At 38.8% G+C, this 19,878-nt stretch overlaps 1 protein-coding gene across 1 annotated transcript; it reads right to left on the bottom strand.

The window, feature by feature from the left end:
• Positions 1 to 6,842: 6,842 nt before the first annotated feature.
• On the bottom strand, positions 6,843 to 7,163 carry LOC136846318 (tropomyosin alpha-4 chain-like). Its single transcript, XM_067117119.1, has one exon. The coding sequence runs from the start codon at positions 7,161 to 7,163 to the stop codon at positions 6,843 to 6,845; it is 321 nt and encodes a 106-aa protein (XP_066973220.1).
• Between the last annotated feature and the right edge of the window lie 12,715 nt (positions 7,164 to 19,878).

The following is a 19,878-nucleotide window of genomic DNA, read 5'->3' as shown; positions in this document are numbered from 1 at the left end:
GCCTATGTCTCGAACTGGTATACCCAACCTTAAGTTGGCCCAGTAGCTACAGATTTCCTTAAGGCCTAGGCCAACACTCAAAAGGTGGGCAGCAATCCAGGTTCGATGACGGAGGCATTAACTTACCTTGCTAGAGGTTGCCTATGTCTCGAACTGGTATACCCAACCTTAAGTTGGCCCAGTAGCTACAGATTTCCTTAAGGAGGCCTGGGCCAATACTCAAAGGTGGGCAGCAATCCAGGTTCGATGACGAAGGCATTAACTTATCATGCTAGAGGTTGCCCATGGCTCGAACTGGTATACCCAACGTTAAGTTGGCCCAACAGCTGCAGATTTCCTTAAGGAGTCTTAGGCCAACACTCAAAAGGTGGGCAGAAATCCAGGTTCGATGACAAGGCATTAACTTACCATGCTAGAGGTTACCTATGCTCGAACTGGTATACCCAACCTGTTGGCCCAGCAGCTATAGATTTCCTTAAGAAGGCCTGAGGCCAACACTCAAAAGGTGGGCAGCAATCCAGGTTCGATGACGGAGGCATTAACTTACCATGCTAGAGGTTGCCTACGTCTCGAACTGGTATACCCAACGTTAAGTTGGCCCTGCTAGATTTCAAGGAGATAGGCCAACAGATCCAGGTTCAATGATACAGGGCCTCGCTAGAGGTTGCCCAAACTGGTATCAAAACCTGGGCAGCAATCTACAGATTCAATGAAAGGTGGGCAGAAATCCAGGGTCGATGACGGAGGCATAACTTACCATGCTAGAGGTTGCCTCGTCTCGAACTGGTATACCCAACCTTAAGTGGCCCTGCTACACATTTCCTTAGCAGCTAACAGGTGGGCATTTTCAGGTTAAGGAGGCCTCAGCCAACTCTTAAAACTGGTATACCAACCTTCAGTGGGCAGCAATCCAGGTTCAATAAGGCAACACTCAAAAGGCATTAACCAGGTTACGGAGGCATTAACAAGCTAGGTTGCCTATGTCTCGAACTGGTATACCCAACCTTAAGTTGGCCCAGCAGCTACAGATTTCTTAAGGAGGCCTCGGCCAACACCAAAAGGTGGGCAGAAATCCAGGTCTGATGACGAAAGCATTAACTGGCATACCCAACCTACCATGCTAGAGGTTGCCTATGGCTCGAACTGGTATACCCAACCTTCAGTTGGCCCAAAGCTAAGATTGGCCTAGCCAACACTCAAAAGGTGGGCAGAATTTTTTAAGGAGAGGTTGCCATGGGCCAACCTCCAGTTGGCAAAGGTGGTGGGCAGCAATCCAGGTTCGATGACAGGAGGCATTAACTTACCATGCTAGAGGTTGCCTATGTCTCGAATTGTTGGCCCAGCATACCCAACCTTAAAAGGTGGGGCAGAAATCCAGGTTGGCCCAGCATGCTACTGATTTCCTTAAAACCTTGCTGGCCTAACTGTTACAGATTTCCTAAAGGAGTTCCAACACTCAAAAGGTGGGCAGCAATCCAGGTTCGATGACGGAGGCATTAACTTACCATGCTAGAGGTTGCCTATGTCTCGAACTGGTATACCCAACCTTAAGTTGGCCCAGCAGCTACAGATTTCCTTAGAAGACCTAGGCCAACACACTCAAAAGGTGGGCAGCAATCCAGGTTCGATGACAGAGGCATTAACTTACCATGCTAGAGGTTGCTATGTCTCAAACTGGTATACCCAACCTTAAGTTGGCCCAGCAGCTGCAGATTTCATTAAGGAGGCTTAGGCCAACACTCAAAAGATGGGCAGCAATACAAGTTCGATGACAGAGGCATTAACTTATCATGCTAGAGGTTGCTAGGCTCTAACTGGTTACCCAACTCCAAGGCTCCAACTGGTATACCCCAACACTTAAAAGGTGGCCCCAGCGAGATTTGAAGGTAACAACTTACAGATTTCCTTCTCGAACTGGTATACCCAACCTTAGTTGGCCCAACACTCAATTTTTAAGAAACAGGCAACACTCAAAAGGTGGGCAGCAATCCAGGTTCGATGACAAAAGGCATTAACTTACCATGCTAGAGGTTGCCTATGTCTCGAACTGGTATACCCAACCTTAAGTTGGCCCAGCAGCTACAGATTTCCTTAAGGAGGCCTAGGCCAACACTCAAAAGTTGGGCAGAAATCCAGGGTTCGATGACAGGCATTAACTTACCATGCTAGAGGTTGCCTATGTCTCGAACTGGTATACCCAACCTTAAATTGGCCCAGCAGCTACAGATTTTCTTAAGAAGACCTAGGCCAAGACTCAAAAGGTGGGCAGCAATCCAAGTTCGATGACGGAGGCATTAACTTACCATGCTAGAGGTTGCCTATGCCTCGAACTGGTATACCCAACCTTAAAGTTGGCCCAGCAGCTACAGATTTCCTTAAGAAGGCCTAGGCCAACACTCAAAAAAGGTGGGCAGCAATCCAGGTTCGATGACGGAGGCATTAACTTTACCATGCTAGAGGTTGCCTATGGCTCGAACTGGTATACCCAACCTTAAGTTGGCCCAGCAGCTACAGATTTCCTTAAGGAGGCTTAGGCCAACACTCAAAAGGTGGGCAGCAATCCAAGTTCGATGACGAAGGCATTAACTTTACCATGCTAGAGGTTGCCTGGCTCGAACTGGTATACCCAACCTTAAGTTGGCCCAACTGCTGGGATTTCAATGGAGGCCTCGGCCAACACTCAAAAGGTGGGCAGCAATCCAGGTTCGATGACGAAGGCATTAACTTACCATGCTAGAGGTTGCCTATTTCGAACTGGTATACCCAACCTTCAGTTGGCCCAACTGCTACAGATTTCCTCAGGAGGCCTAGGCCAACACTCAAAAGGTGGGCAGCAATCCAGAGTTCGATGACGGAGGCATTAACTTATCATGCTAGAGGTTGCCTATGGCTCGAACTGGTATACCCAACCTTAAGTTGGCCCAGCAGCTGCAGATTTCCTTAAGGAGGCTTAGGCCAGCACTCAAAGGTGGGCAGCAATCCAGGTTCGATGACGGAGGCATTAACTTACATGCTAGAGGTTGCCTATGTCTCGAACTGGTATACCCAACCTTAAGTTGGCCCAGCAGCTGCAGATTTCCTTAAGGAGGCCTAGGCCAACACTCCAAAGGTGGGCAGCAATCCAGGTTCGATGACGGAGGCATTAACTTACCATGCTAGAGGTTGCCTATGGCTCGAACTGGTATACCCAACCTTAAGTTGGCCCAGCAGCTGCAGATTTCCTTAAGGAGGCCTAGGCCAGCACTCAAAAGGTGGGCAGCAATCCAGGTTCGATGACGGAGGCATTAACTTACCATGCTAGAGGTTGCCTGGCTCGAACTGGTATACCCAACCTTAAGTTGGCCCAGCAGCTGCAGATTTCCTTAAGGAGGCTTTAGGCCAGCACTCAAAAGGTGGGCAGCAAATCCAAGTTCGATGACGGAGGCATTAACTTACCATGCTAGAGGTTGCCTATGGCTCGAACTGGTATACCCAACCTTAAGTTGGCCCAGTAGCTGCAGATTTCCTTAAGAAGGCTTAGGCCAAAACTCAAAAGGTGGGCAGCAATCCAAGTTCGATGACGGAGGCATTAACTTACCATGCTAGAGGTTGCCTATGGCTCGAACTGGTATACCCAACCTTAAGTTGGCCCAGCAGCTACAGATTTCCTTAAGGAGGCCTAGGCCAACACTCAAAAGGTGGGCAGCAATCCAGGTTCGATGACAAAGGCATTAACTTACCATGCTAGAGGTTGCCTATGTCTCGAACTGGTATACCCAACCTTAAGTTGGCCCAACTGCTACAGATTTCCTTAAGGAGGCCTAGGCCAACACTCAAAAGGTGGGCAGCAATCCAGGTTCGATGACGTAGGCATTAACTTACCATGCTAGAGGTTGCCTATGTCTCGAACTGGTATACCCAACCTTAAGTTGGCCCAGCAGCTGCAGATTTCCTTAAGGAGATTAGGCCAACACTCAAAAGGTGGGCAGCAATCCAGGCTCGATGACGGAGGCATTAACTTACCATGCTAGAGGTTGCCTATGACTCGAACTGGTATACCCAACCTTAAGTTGGCCCAGCAGCTGCAGATTTCAAGGAGGCTTAGGCCAACACTCAAAAGGTGGGCAGCAATCCAGGTTCGATGACGGAGGCATTAACTTACCATGCTAGAGGTTCCTATGGCTCGAACTGGTATACCCAACCTTAAGTTGGCCCAACAGCTGCAGATTTCTTAAGGAGTTAGGCCAAAACTCAAAAGGTGGGCAGCAATCCAAGTTCGATGACGGAGGCATTAACTTACCATGCTAGAGGTTGCCTGGCTCGAACTGGTATACCCAACCTTAAGTTGGCCCAACTGCTACAGATTTCCTTAAGGAGGCCTGGGCCAACACTCAAAAGGTGGGCAGCAATCCAGGTTCGATGACAAAGGCATTAACTTACCATGCTAGAGGTTGCCTATGTCTCGAACTGGTATACCCAACCTTGTTGGCCCAGCAGCTACAGATTTCCTTAAGGGAGGCCTAGGCCAACACTCAAAAAGGTGGGCAGCAATCCAAGTTCGATGACGGAGGCATTAACTTACCATGCTAGAGGTTGCCTATGGCTCGAACTGGTATACCCAACCTTAAGTTGGCCCAACTGCTACAGATTTCCTTATGGAGGCCTCGGCCAACACTCAAAAGGTGGGCAGCAATCCAGGTTCGATGGCGAAGGCATTAACTTACCATGCTAGAGGTTGCCTATGTCTCAAACTGGTATACCCAACCTTGCTGGCCCAGCAGCTACAGATTTCCTAAAAACCTAGCCAACACTCAAAAGGTGGGCAGCAATCCAAGTTCGATGATGGAGGCATTAACTTACCATGCTAGAGGTTGCCTATGTCTCGAACTGGTATACCCAACCTAAGTTGGCCCAGCAGCTTCAGATTTCCTTAGAAGACCTCGGCCAACACTCAAGAGGTGGGCAGCAATCCAGGTTTGATGACGGAGGCATTAACTTACCATGCTAGAGGTTGCCTATGGCTCGAACTGGTATACCCAACCTTAAGTTGGCCCAGCAGCTGTAGATTTCCTTAAGGAGACCCAGGCCAACACTCAAAGGTGGGCAGCAATCCAGGTTCGATGACGAAGGCATTAACTTACCATGCTAGAGGTTGCCTATGTCTCGAACTGGTATACCCAACCTTGTTGGCCCAACTGCTACAGATTTCCTTATGGAGGCCTCGGCCAACACTCAAAAGGTGGGCAGCAATCCAGGTTCGATGGCGAAGGCATTAACTTACCATGCTAGAGGTTGCCTACGTCTCAAACTGGTATACCCAACCTTAAGTTGGCCTAGCTGCTACAGATTTCCTTGGAGGCCTATGCCAACACTCAAAAGGTGGGCAGCAATCCAGGTTCGATGACGAAGGCATTAACTTATCATGCTAGAGGTTGCCTACCGCGTCTCGAACTGGTATACCCAACCTTAAAGTTGGCCCAACTGCTACAGATTTCGCCGGGAGGCCTTGGCCAACACTCAAAAGGTGGGCAGAAATCCAGGTTTCGATGACGAAGGCATTAACTTACCATGCTAGTGGTTGCCTACGTTCTCGAACTGGTATACCCAACCTTAACCTTGGGCTCAACAACTTTCAGATTTCCTTAAGCCACCAACACTCAAAAGGTGGGCAGCAATCATCAGCAGGAGATAGATGCTAAGGTTGCGGGCACATTCTGGGGAAAACCTTCTTGGTCCAGCAGCTACAGGTAATTCGTGGAGGCCTTTGGCCAACACTGCAAAGGTGATGATGACGTTCAATGTGACCAGCTGCTAGTTGAACTTGGTATACTGGACAGTACCAGTGATAGTGATCAGGGAGACAGATGCCTCAAACCTCCTGGCATCTTGCTGATGGCGAAACCATGCTAGAGGAACTTGCTTGGTGATCTCCCTGTGCCTCAAACCTCCATTTTTAAAGGATTCCATTGATGGCTTTGTGGAAGTTCCATTGAGGGACATCCAGTTCAGTAGTCACTTCTCCTTCCATTTCCCAAAGCCTCTTCAATTGAACCTTTTGCCCCTGAATATTATACAATTGTCCTCCTGGTCTTGTCTTGTAGGGCCATGTCGAGGTGGATGTCCTCCAGGTTCAAAGGGCCGAGAAGATGCCTCCTTCCATCTCAGGCTGATCAGGTTCAAGGTCGAACGTGATCAGTTTCGCTGATCTCTTTTGTCTTTTGGGCTTTTGGCACCCCCAAAAGGCGTCAGCATTGTCGGCTTCTTTCTTGTCAGCTCCTCCTTTGTCTTCTTGGCTTTTCTATCTTTCAGTCTTTCTTCTATAGTTAGACAATAATTTTTGTCTTCCTTTGCCCATTATTAGCTTGATGACTCTTAGGCAGTGCTTTGGAACTTGTGAGGCATCTTTCCTGGGAATGGTATTCTGGCATTAAGTCTCACTTTTCTATCTCCTGGTCGCCTTCTGCTGAGGAAGTTTCTTCTGTTTCTAAACTAGCTTCATCTTCATCTGGTAGACATTCTTTTTCAATTTTCTCTTCTTCTTTTTGGTTCTTCTATTTCTTGCCTGTCGACTTTTTGCATTTGCTCCTTTACTTTCTTCTATTACTTTATTTTCTACTTTTACTATATCTTCAGTATCTCCTAATTCTATTTCTCTGCTTGCTGTTGCATTTTCAAGAACACTGACCCTATTTGCTTAAATGCCTGAAGCTCGGTAACTAGTGTCTCATGCTTGTTCGTCCTCTCACAAAGTCATTAATTTTTGCATCCATTAATTCTTTCTTCAATCTTCGGTTCTCTTCAGACATCTGTTCGATAATTTGACCTTGTTCATTCATAGCTTTTTTGCAAATTTCCTTTCTCTTTCAATAGCTGGGACTGAATCTCAATTTGGGCTCAGGTTTTTCCTTAGCCCTTTCCAGCTCTCCTTTCAGCAGGCGAAGTGATTTCTTCATTTCTTCGGTTTCGTTTCGTTGTTCCTCAACCAATGCTTCTGTATTGGCAATCTCCATCAGCAGCTGATCTTTAATTATCTCAAGATCATTAATGGTTTCTCCGCACTTTCCGTCTCTCCTCCCCTTTGCTTTTTTCTCTTTCAATAGCTGGGACTGAATCTCAATTTGGGCTCGGTTTTTTTCCTTAGCCCTTTCCAGCTCTTCTGTCAGCAGGCGAATCGATTTCTTCATTTCTTCGGTTTCGCTTCGATATTGTTCAGCCGATGCTTCTGTATTGGCAACTTCATCAGCAGTTGGTCTTTAATTGTCTCGAGATCATAAATGGTTTTCTTCGCACTGTCCTTCTCCTCCTCTCTTTGTTTCTGAAGGGCTTGATAATCGCTGTAGACGAGGTCAGCTTCTGCCTCCAGTTCCTTATTAGTCTGCACAAGATTATTAACAGTTTTCATTGATCTTTCAGTCACCGCTTGCTTTTCTTTTTGAACGGTTCCAATCATCTTGGAGAGGCGGATAATCTCTGATTTATGTTGGCTGTTGACTTCCTCAAGATAGTAACAGTTTTGGTCGCATTTTCAATCTCTGCTTCTCTCTCCTTCTGATGTCACAAATTTTATTAGAAAGGCGTCTATCTCAACTTCAACTCCTCCTTCCTTTCTCGAAAAATATTTTTTCTTCCTCAAACAACTTCTCCATTTCCTGTAATTTTTCCTTCTCTTTTGAGTCACAATTCTTCTCAGTTAGATTTTGACATTCCTCTACTGTTTCCACAGTTTCATCAAGAGAACAACTATCCATTGGCGACCAGTTTACTTCGAAGGCATTTTCTTCTTGCTGTTCATCTTTTGGGTCAATTTCCTCTTTCTTATTATATAACAAACTCAACATTAATAGAATTCCTCCAATCGTCAAACACATTCCGGAATACAGGCAGACAATACCAGCCTTTTCCCTTCAGACGAGTTTTAAGAAACTGGGAAATCCAAGTTTGGACTCGACTTTTCCAGTCTCCTTTCCAGATTTCGCTACGATTTCACACCGTTGTAGTTCTGTCTGACTTTTTTAAAAACCTTCCAACCTGAGGGCAGAAGGACAATATATCCAGCGAAGGCCTGCAACGGGCAAAGAGAGTCTATGGTTTTGAAGTTAATCCTAATCCTTAATACGGTGGAGAATTTATTATGTGGTGTCCAAACGTCCTTTGAGGTCCAAAACACACTGCTCGCAAGCAAATAAGCTGGTGCAGAACACCGCTTTCAAGACGAGCGAAGTGGTTCATTCCAGTAAACAAAGCCCTAATAGAACGATGGCGATTGTGAATGCTTTTAAGGCACACTGCTGTAAGCGTTACGATAAACATTGTGTAATGTCTGCAGATAACAGGACCTGTCTCTAACCTTAGTTTTTTGTTTCTGACACAGACCACTCTTGGATTTGAAGACGGAATTCCGGATTCTGAGGACGGAATTTCGGATTCTGAGGACGGATTCCTGGAAAATCGTTTGTCACCGATTCCAGGCTTCAGACAGACATACATACTGGCATGGAGACACTCCTTGAACGCCTATTATCCCGTTCCTTTCGTCTTTGAAACCTCCAGAATCCCCGAAGGCTCTCTCATATTCCTTTTGCCTAGAAGGCATTGTTGGTCTGATACTTCAGCAAATATGAAACTTTCAGTTGTATTTCCTTGTAATTTTTACCCTAAAAAATGACAGAGGTAAACCTATAGCGCATTCCAGCCAATATCATTTCTGTTTGGGCATGATTTATTCAGAGACTATGTCCCATCACTTGCTGTATAATGCGTTTCTGTCTTGCATTTTCATCTTAGTTTCGAATCCTTGTCTCTCCTAGATGCGCATTATCTATTATTCTCTTCCAGGGGTATAATCGTATTAAGCCACATATATCGTTTAATACCCAGTTCACTATAGCTAACTCCATCTACCTATTAATCTATCTATTATGTATATACGAATATGTATTTATGTATGTATCTCTTCTCTCTCTCTCTCTCTCTCTCTCTATATATATATATATATATATATATATATATATATATATATACATACATACATATATATATATGTGTGTGTGTGTGTAATAATAATATAATAGTATAATATCATGACAGTATAATAATATATATACTATACGAATATAAACTCAGAAATCCCTTTTTCTCACTTACTCACCACTAATATATATCAACGTCATAGTCTATTTATGTATGCATGTATGTGTATGTATGTATTATATATATATATATATATATATATATATACATATATATATATATACATATATATATATATATATATATATATATATATATATATATATAAGCATATACATATATACATATATATATGTAACTGTAATATATATACATATTTATGTAATTGTAATAGCCACAATGCCCTCTTAAGAGGGCATTGTGGTTATTATACTATTTATGTATCTGGTAAAATGTGACCAGTAGTTTCTATGGGGACATATATATATATATAAATATATATATATATATATATATATATATATATATATATATATGTGTGTGTGTGTGTGTGTGTGTGTGTGTGTGTGTAGAATGTGTGTGTGTGTAGAATCTACTGGTCACGTTTTACCAGATATTAGGTAATGTAATAGCTACAGTGCCCTCTTAAGAGGGCTTTTGTTTGCAATTAAGATACATACATACATACATACATACATATATATATATGTATATATGTGTATATATAATATATATATATATATAATATATATATATATATATATATATATATATATATATATATATGTATAAATAAATTATATATGTTATTATTATTATTATTATTATTATTATTATTATTATTATTATTATTATTATTATTTAGAAGATGAACCCTATTCATATGGAACAAACCCACAAGAGCCACTGACTTGAAATTCAAGCTCCCAAAGGACATTAAGGTGTTCATTTGAAGTGAGCAACAGAAGATAATAGGAAATTGAGGAAGAAGAAGAGATCAGTTATTAGAAGAAAAAACATTAATTAAACAAAATAAAGAAGCTCTTATTATGTAGAACTGCAACGGGACAGGCGACAAGGAAAATCAGGAAGTCCAAATATATCCACAACGTCAAAAGGTTTTAAATGTCGAACTTTTTTCATTTTCCGTTCGGATTAAAGTCAGGCTTACAAGGAATTGAACTATGTCAGTTACAATTAAAATGCCAAAACGGTATGAGGAGAGAGAAGGGGGTTAGGGGGGGGAGTCTGGGTGAAGTTCATTGAGATGAGTTTGGTATATAAATATGTTCATGGAAATGCATTAGAGAATTATGCGCAGGAACACAGACACTTAAGGAAACACACACACACACACACACACACACACGCGCACACAGAGTCAAGAATAAACAAGTAAAAAATGCGCCGAAGTTTCTTCGGCGCAATCGAGTTTTCTGTACAACGTATAATCAAGGCCACCGAAAATTGATCTGTCTTTCGGTGGTCTCGGTACAATGCTAAATGAGCCTCGGCCCATGAAACCTTAACCACGGCCCGGTGGTGGCATGGCCTATATCGTTGCCAGATGCACGATTATGGCTAACTTTAACCTTAAATAAAAAAAAAAAACTACTGAGGCTAGAGGGCTGCAATTTGGCATCAGTAGTTTTTAAGATCTGAGGGCGGACAGAAAAAGTGCGGACAGAAAAAAGTGCGAACGGACAGACAAAGTCGGCACAACAGTTTTCTTTTCAGAAAACTAAAATGTACCACCTGAATGCAGATGCATTTATGTATGTATGTATGTATGTATGTATCTATATGCATGGATCTGTCTGTATATACTGTATGTATATATTTATACACATTATTGTATTTGTATGTATAAATCTACAATGATTTTGTTGCATTTTAATCTCTAAAAGTACTCATTATTGGGAGCCCTGATAAGTGCCTCACATGATTGTCAAAGCAATTGCCAAAGGTTCGTTCTCTGCTCAAGGCCGTTGACTTGTTTTCAACCTGTTTGTGAATTGTGTGAGGAAAGTTGATGACATGTTTTACTGTAGTGTGGGCCAACCATTAGTTAGATCACACGCCCACTCACATGCCTGACCAGGTCCACCGTAAAAGGTATGGTACAGGCATTCTGCTTGTATATGCACTCATGCGATGCAAGCACAGAAACTGGTCAGCTTGGTCTGTGTTGTTATTGTTATTATTTTGTAAACAAGATGAGGAAGCCATGGGTCAATCCATGAGATTTAGCAAGCCTTATTTTACGTGGGTTCGAATCCTACCATGGAGGTTTTATCGTTTGTTTCTTCATTTGAGTCCAAGGCTCGTAGTGATGGGTGCATCCAGAAAGTGCGATGAAATTAGGAACTTTAAAGGAGCTTGTGGCTGTTGGAAAAACACGTAAAAAATGCGCCGAATTCTCTTCGGCGCAATCGAGTTTCTGTACAGCGTATATATTACCAAATGATATATATTACCAAATAAAGGTCAACAGATATGAAACTTTAATGTTTAAGTCGATATTTTAAGCAAGTTTGAAATTTTACTAAAAAGTTTTAACACGAAAGTTTTGGCTTTAATGCAACTTAAATTATATCTGCTAAGTTTAAGGACCACAAAGTTAATTCCTCAGTAGACGACGCCTAAGAACACCTTAGGTAATTCTAAGTATTAGCTCCACGCCTATTTTTACCTTGAAAACTGGTTTTTTCTACACTTTTAGGGCTTCTGATACCGTATGAGCATTTGTTTGTTGTCGGCCAAATGGAATGTCCTTCGCCGTGTTTAGTACTGGCCCGGGGTGGGGCGGCGGTACCCATACGTTAACATGTTATTGCACTTGCCGGACGGGATATGAACCGTTCCAAACAAACGTACCCGGGGTCTGTCTTGTGAAGATCGCGTATGGAAACCCCTGGGTTAATTACAGGTTAATTACATTCGTGCGACAAAAATTGAAGGTAAATCCATAAACAGCAACTAAAAAACTATAGAAAGTCAAGTTAGAGGGAAATCGCCGCCGCAGAGCTACTACTTAGATCTACCATTCCTATTATTGTACGGGGGATTATGTATTTCGTGTGATTTATTTCACACAAATTTATCCCATTTCTGGCAATGCCAACCGAATGCCTCATAGAAAATCTGATAAAATACGTAGCAATTTATGATCACCATTCATAAAAGTATATTGTTCATTTTACATCGGCCAAGGAATTTTCGTCTTGCTTGATATATCTTTGAATTATTTAAATGAATAAATGATTCATTAGTTTTGTAATGAAAACTTAATTACTCAGTAATTGCAAATGAGTTCTTATTTTTATTGGTAAGATATTTACCTGAGTTTCATTCACTTCCTCTCCATCTCTCTCTCTCTATGTGCATACACATTAATCGATTAATAGACAGACTGGTAAAAAATATGAATAAGGGGACCAGAGGGGCAAGAAAAATTGGAAATATTGACAGTTACAGAAAGACAAAAAATATAAAAATCCTCTGGGCTTATGAAAATAAATTGGTTTTACCAATGGATTAGATGTGTGTGTTTGTGTGTGTGTATACAATAATATATATATATATATATATATATATATATATATATATATATATATATATATATATATATATATATATATATATATATATATTATATATATATATATATATATATATATATATATATATATATAAATATATACATATATATGTATAATATACATATATAAATATATACATATATATATATAAATACATATATATATATATATATATATATATATATATATATATATATATATATATATATACATACATACATACATACATACATACACACAATAATAATCTAATCCATTGTTAAACCATTTCATTTTCATAAGCCAGAGGATTTTTATATTTTTTGTCTTCTGTAGCTGTCAATATTTCCAATTTTTCTGCTCCTCTGGTCCCCTTATTCACATTTTTTCTGTGTCACTTGTTCAGTGCTCTCTCTCTCTCTCTCTCTCTCTCTCTCTCTGTTCCCCTTCCTCTTAAGTGCAACCTCATTTGTACAGTCTGTCCACTTCAATATTCTCGTCTCATACGAGACCTGATATTCAAAGATATATGTTTTTTTTTTAGATAACTCCGTTTTTTTATGTTGATACGAGTTTAATTAATTTTCTGAAATATCTGTATAAATTAGCTTCCTCCCCACTCAGTTAGCTTATCTCTCTCTATATATATATATATATATATATATTATATATATATATATATATATATATATATATATATATATATGTATAAGTTAAGTATACCTTAGTTTAACCAGACCACTGAGTTGATTAACAGCCCTCCTAGGCTGGCCCGAAGGATTAGGGATTCTATTGTACGTGGCCAAGAACCAGTTGGTTCCCTAGCAACGGACCTACAATTTATTGTGGAATCCGAACCACATTATAGCGAGAAATGAATTTTCTATCACTAGAAATAAATTCCTTTCTAATTCTTCATTGGCCGGTCGGAGACTCGAACTCAGGCTTAGCTAAGTGCTACGAGAACCCCTACTGACTCGTCCAACGAGGAACTATTATATATATATATATATATATATATATATATATATATATATATATATATATATATATATATATATAATATATATATATATATATATATATATATATATATATAATATATGTGTGTGTGTGTCTGTTAAAAAATTAATTGAAATCTCCCAAACTAGTGTCCAAGAATGCAAGGATATCATCTACATATTTAATTCAGGTTCCAAAACAACCATATTAATGTTACGGAAGAGGGAGGCTATCATCATCATTACCAAATCTGATAAAGACGGGAAGATAGTAATTATAGATAAAAAGACACATTAGTAAATCCCAAGAACTTTTAAATGATGGGGAGACCTACGAAAAATGAACAAAACATATCCTAACAAATATTGCTGCCCAGTTCAATAAATCAGTTAGAACCCCAGGGCATAATAAAACGGGATATCGACTTCCTAGAATCTTTCAAGGCAATCAATCCCTCTCTCCCCTATTTTTATGGCCTAAAAACACGTAAGTATATAATTCCCCCACGCCCCATAATATCCAGCAGAGGTTCTTTCGTGTGTAAACTATATGAATGGCTGGCAGATCTATTATCACCCTTCTTAGAAACCTTCCCATCCTCCCACGTAAAATACGCAGAGGATTCTATACATAAATTCAATAGCTTAAACATCCCCTGGAATAGCATCAAAATGCGTAGTTTAGGCGTGGAATCGTTGTTGACTGAAGTCCCGATCGCCTACATGTGTTGTCTTTTCTAAAGAGGATGTTTCAACCACATGAACATTTTCCTCTGGGCATTGACAAACACTCGAACTAATTAACCTGTGTAACTAATGATTTTGTTTTTAATGGTAAGTTTTATAAACAAAAATTCTGCTTTAATATGGCAGCCCCCTGTCCCCCCTTGAAGAGGGAAGTTTGCCGCCTATCACATCCCCGAATATGATCAGGCTTAGATACACTCTGGGACAGTAGCTGGGGAGATTTCAATGAAATGTCTGAATAGGCTAAATTCGCTAGTCCCGACCATTACATTTAAGACAGAATGGGAAAAAGACGGTAAATTGCCTTTCCTAGATGTGTTAGTCATAAGAGAACAGAATAGATACGCCGTTTCCTAGATTCATTTCCTAAGTTATCATCATGTATCTGGAATGATCATGGCTGGCTGCAATTTATTTCTCAGAACGCTTAGGATATAATCGCGTAGGAATATGGACAAAGAATTCGATGCGATCCTTCATCATCCAACTCAATTACTCTACCCAGCATATGTTTTCGAGAAGGCTATCAGCAAAGAGAACAAAATATAGCACAGTGGTACCACCAACACATAGAATTTAACGACAAAATAAAGCTTCCTTACGTCTAGAACACCAAAAAAAGCAACTTGCCATCTCAAATCTAACAATTAATTTAATTTTCATTATCCCAAATCCATTGGGAGTTCATTCATTAATGTATAATTAATTAAAAAAGAAGCAGACGCCGGTGTTTATTCCTAGGATACCATGCAGTAACTGTAATGAAATTTACGTTGGGGAGACAGGTATCTCTATCTCATAAAGAATAATAGAGTACAGCACAAAAGATCAGTACGATATGCTTCGGAGAGTTCGAGGATTCTCGTGCAACTTAGGGATAATGGCCATGCCATAACCTGGAGTGAGGCCGAGCTGGTTTTCAAAAGTAGCTTCCCGAACGAATTCTGGAATCTGCCATCATCAGTCAGAACTAACAATATGAACCTTTCTGGAAAACACTAGGAATCGGAATTCACCGACGAGTCAGTCAGAAGGCCTGTTCTCAAGCAAGTGTTCTCAAGCAAGTGTTCCAGCAAGTGTTCCAACCAGACTCGACGTACCACCAATTTTGTATGGTCACACCTACATATACAAGTACTCTTGTCACTTAGCTTTCGTCCACATTTCACCAGTGATCAGGAATACAGAAGCATTGGTATTCCAAGTATATGTCTGAAATGTATGTATAATATGTTTATGAGTCTTTTTATCTTCATAGTACACTTTTAGATCGCAGAGTCTCTCTCTCTCTCTCTCTCTCTCTCTCTCTCTCTCTCTCTCTCACTCTAATCACAATACACACACACACACACACATATATATATATATATATATATATATATATATATATATATATATATATATATATATATATATATATATATATATATATGTTATATATCTGTGTGTGTGTTACTTGAGTTCACCCTTTGAGTGTTGGTGTTGATAATTAGTTCTTTGGGTTTTTGCTTATGATACGTTAAGGGTCATCGTGCCGTGAGTCTAGAATTCGTGACCTCTCAGCATCCACTTTATGCACTTGTTACGATGATTACTGTTGCTATTATTTTCGTTATTGTAGTGCATATCATTATTATACTCTTGTTGTGTTCGTGCGTTCGTTCTGTCATGTCATCATCTCGGTGCAAGGGGGATGATTGGTGAGAGATGGTTCGGGTATAGAAACGATTTCCTTCCATTAAATCTCGGAAAATAGGTTTAAGAGACAAAGGCACATTTCTCTTTTTTGCTGGTGTTCTTGAATGTTGACGGTAAATTTAGCTTCCTTTTTTAACATATAACTTTTTTTTTTTGCCTGAATCATCATATTTTTTATCCATTGCTTCTAAAAATGTATTGATTTTTCTGTGAACTATCCAGATTGTAAAGTATAACAACAATTTTAATAACAGCAACAATACATTTGCATAACTATAACAAGAACATTACTCTGATTGATGTCATGAAGTTTATTTTTTCTTACAATTCTTTTTGAACAAGTTTTTTTTATTGTATATCTCAAGTAATTTGTCGACTATTACTAACCTTCGTCCTTCAACGAAGTATATCAAAAGTTATCAAGGAAAGATCCCTGAATATTAACTTTAGGAAGTCGCTGAAGTGAGAAGGGGGAGGGTTTTTTTCCTCAGAAGTGAGGTGAAATATAGACTGTAAAAAAAAGCCTGTGCTGTGAAAGTTTTTTTTTTTTTATGGCGCAAGAGAGGTCAAGATTCTCCTTCACCTCCGGGAATATTCAGAAGAAAATTATGAAACTTTTCAAAATTTAAAATTTTGAATAAAGGACAGAAGAGATGGAGTAACTTTACTTAGTTTTTTCTAAGTAGAAATTGATTGACTGATTTAATTACTTCATTAAACCGGTGTTAGAACAATATTAATTGATGTAGGAAGTTTGTTTCGTTATATAATTATATTTATACTACACAAAGGACTCATGGACTTCTTATTTTAATATTAATGAAATCATCCTCAAATTATATTCACTGAAAGTTGTCGTAGAGTTTAAAGTCTTCTCTTTGCAATATTTCCTATATTTATAACTCATGTCAATACTAGACTAGAACTGGAACATGACTTAGTGTCTATAGTTGTCAGAGAAAAGTATTTGCCATCAAATCTATTTGTTTTGTTTATGTACACTTCTTGTACATTTCTAATTCACTAATACTAAAGAAGGTAAATCATTTTCTGAAATTTTAGTTTTCTGTAAAGAAAACTACTGTGCCGGCTTTGTCTGTACGTCCGCACTTTTTCTGTCCACCCTCCAATCATCAAACATATCAAATTGCAGCTCTCTAGCCTCAGTAGTTTTTATTTTATTTAAGGTTAAATTTAGCCATAATCTTGCTTCTGACAACGATATAGGCCAGGCCACCATCGGCTCGTGGTTAAAGTTTCATGGGCCGCGGCTCATACAGCATTATACCGAGACCACCGAAAGATAGATCTATTTTCGGTGGCCTTGATTATACGCTGTAGCGGCTGTTCAGAAAACATTATTGCCCAGAAGAAACTTCGGCGCATATTTTACTTGTTTGTTTTGATTCCGGAAAACGCCTTAAATACACACCCCTTTTCTGCTTACAGCGTCGTGCAATAGTCAATTTTCAGTTCCCTATTGCCTAGGAATAAAGTAGATTTATATGAAAATTGGTAATCACATTTGTTCTGAACAAAATGAAGCTCAGTTTTATGAACTGTGTTACACTTACTGTACTTCGATCACTACTTAAAGTTTCAAAGGCAAAACTCGCATGATTCTCATTTCAGTTGGTTAAATCTTATTTCTGTTATACAGTTGTTAAATCCTTTCGGTTATTTAGTTGTTAATTCATTTCGATTAAATACCTGTTAAATCCTTTCAATAATTTATTTGTGAAATCCTTTCGGTTATTTAGTTCTTAAATCCTTTTAATAATTTATTTGTTAAATCCTTTCAATTCTTTAGTTGCTAAATCATTTCAGTTCTTTAGTTGTTAAGTCATTTCAGCTATTTAGTTGTTAAATCATCTTGATTGTTTAGTTGTTAAATCCTTTCAATTATTTATTTGTTAAATCATTTTAATTATTTAGTTGTTAAATCCTTTCAGTTATTTAGTTGTTAAATCCTTTCCATTATTTATTTGTTAAATCATTTTAATTATTTAGTTGTTAAATCCTTTCATTTATTTAATTTTTAAATCCTTTCAGTTATTCGGCAGTTAACATTATAATTATTTAGTTGTTAAATCCTTTCATTCATTCAGTTGTTAAATCCTTTCAGGTATTCAGATGTTAGACCATTACAGTTATTTAGTTGTTAAATCCTTTCAGTTATTTAGTATTGTTATAACATTTCAATTATTTAGTTGTTAGATCCTTTCAAATCCTTTCATTCATTTATTTGTTAAATTTATATAAGTTCTTCAGTCGTTAAATCACTCTGTGACGTCTTTTGTTAACTCTCGTATAATGTACAGTTTATTCTCTAAATGTATTTTTATGTGCCCTCTGCAAGGCTGCTTTCCTAGACTTGTACCAATTTGCTTGCCTAACTAAGGTCGTATTTTGGCTATTACACTCATAACATCACCCTTTAACGTTGATAGTTAGACTCGTAATGACGTTTTTGGCTAGTGTACTCATAACATTACCCTTTAATGTTGATGGTTAGGCTCGTATGACAATAACGTTTTTGGCTAGTACACTCATAACATTACCCATTAATGTTGATAGTTAGGCTCGTATGATAATGACAGTTTTTGCTTGTACACTCATAACATTACCCTTTAATGTTGATGGTTAGGCTTGTATGACAATAACATTTTTGGCTAGTACACTCATAACATTACCCTTTAATGCATAGTTGGCTCAATGATTTTTGTATACACTTAACATTACCCTTTAATGTTGATGGTTAGGCTTGTATGACAATAACATTTTTGGCTAGTACACTCATAACATTACCCTTTAATGGTGATAGTTAGGCTCGTATGACAATAACATTTTTGGCTAGTACACTCATAACATTATCCTTTAATGTTGATAGTTAGGCTTGATGACAGTTATGGCTAGTACACTCATGACATTACCCATTAATGTTGATAGTTAGGCTCGTATGACAAAAACATTTTGGCTAGTGCACTCATAACATTACCCATTAATGTTGATAGTTAGGCTCGTATGATAATAACATTTCAATTTAACATTGATAGTTTGGCTTGTATGATACAATAACATTTCCATTTTATGTTGAATATCAAATCAAACCACTCGGAATAGCGAGCGCCATCCCTGTCATCAAAATCAGGACTGATCAACCAATAGCTTGCTCGATACTGTTCAAAATACACTCATTATCACTAATAATTGCTGCCATTAAATCTTTTTTTTTGAAGGGGACAGTCAGTTAGCCGTTATAATGAGCTAGGTATATCAAAGGATACTCGCTCATTCTTACTTCTGAGCGAATGTCGGTTTCATGACGCTCATTCATTACGAATTAATGGCAGATGAGAGTTTTTGATTTTAATAGATATGCATGTCTCCTCACACAAGCGCGCGCGCACGTGAGTGTGTGTGTGTGTGTGTGTGTGTGTGTGTATCTGTGTTGATGTGGGGATGATGATGTGAATTGGAATATCAAAGGATAATTGCTCTAACTAGGTTGTGCGTGTTTATGCAAATGAGGAATAGGAAATAAGTAGACATGTATGTATATACTATATATAATATATATATATATATATATATATATATATATATATATATATATATATATATATACATACTGAATATACAGTATTATAGACACTTTTATACATACAAGATGCATATTATTATATGTATATATATATACTGTATATATTTATATATATATATATATATATACTGTATATGTATATATGTGTGTGTGTGTGTGTATGTATGTATGTATATGTGCGTAGTAATAAGTAAGTGCACGTTTATTTAACCACGCCGTCCAATTAATTCTCTCTAAAGGCTTCCTAAAGAGCGCGGGTACTGTCTTTATGAAAGCCCCAGTACTTTTGGAGAGACAG

The sequence above is a fragment of the Macrobrachium rosenbergii genome, chromosome 15 (assembly GCF_040412425.1).
Source record: "Macrobrachium rosenbergii isolate ZJJX-2024 chromosome 15, ASM4041242v1, whole genome shotgun sequence".
NCBI lineage: Eukaryota > Metazoa > Arthropoda > Malacostraca > Decapoda > Palaemonidae > Macrobrachium > Macrobrachium rosenbergii.
The sequence above is the reverse complement of the archived record's forward strand: the minus strand, read 5'-3'. Positions and strand labels throughout refer to the sequence as shown.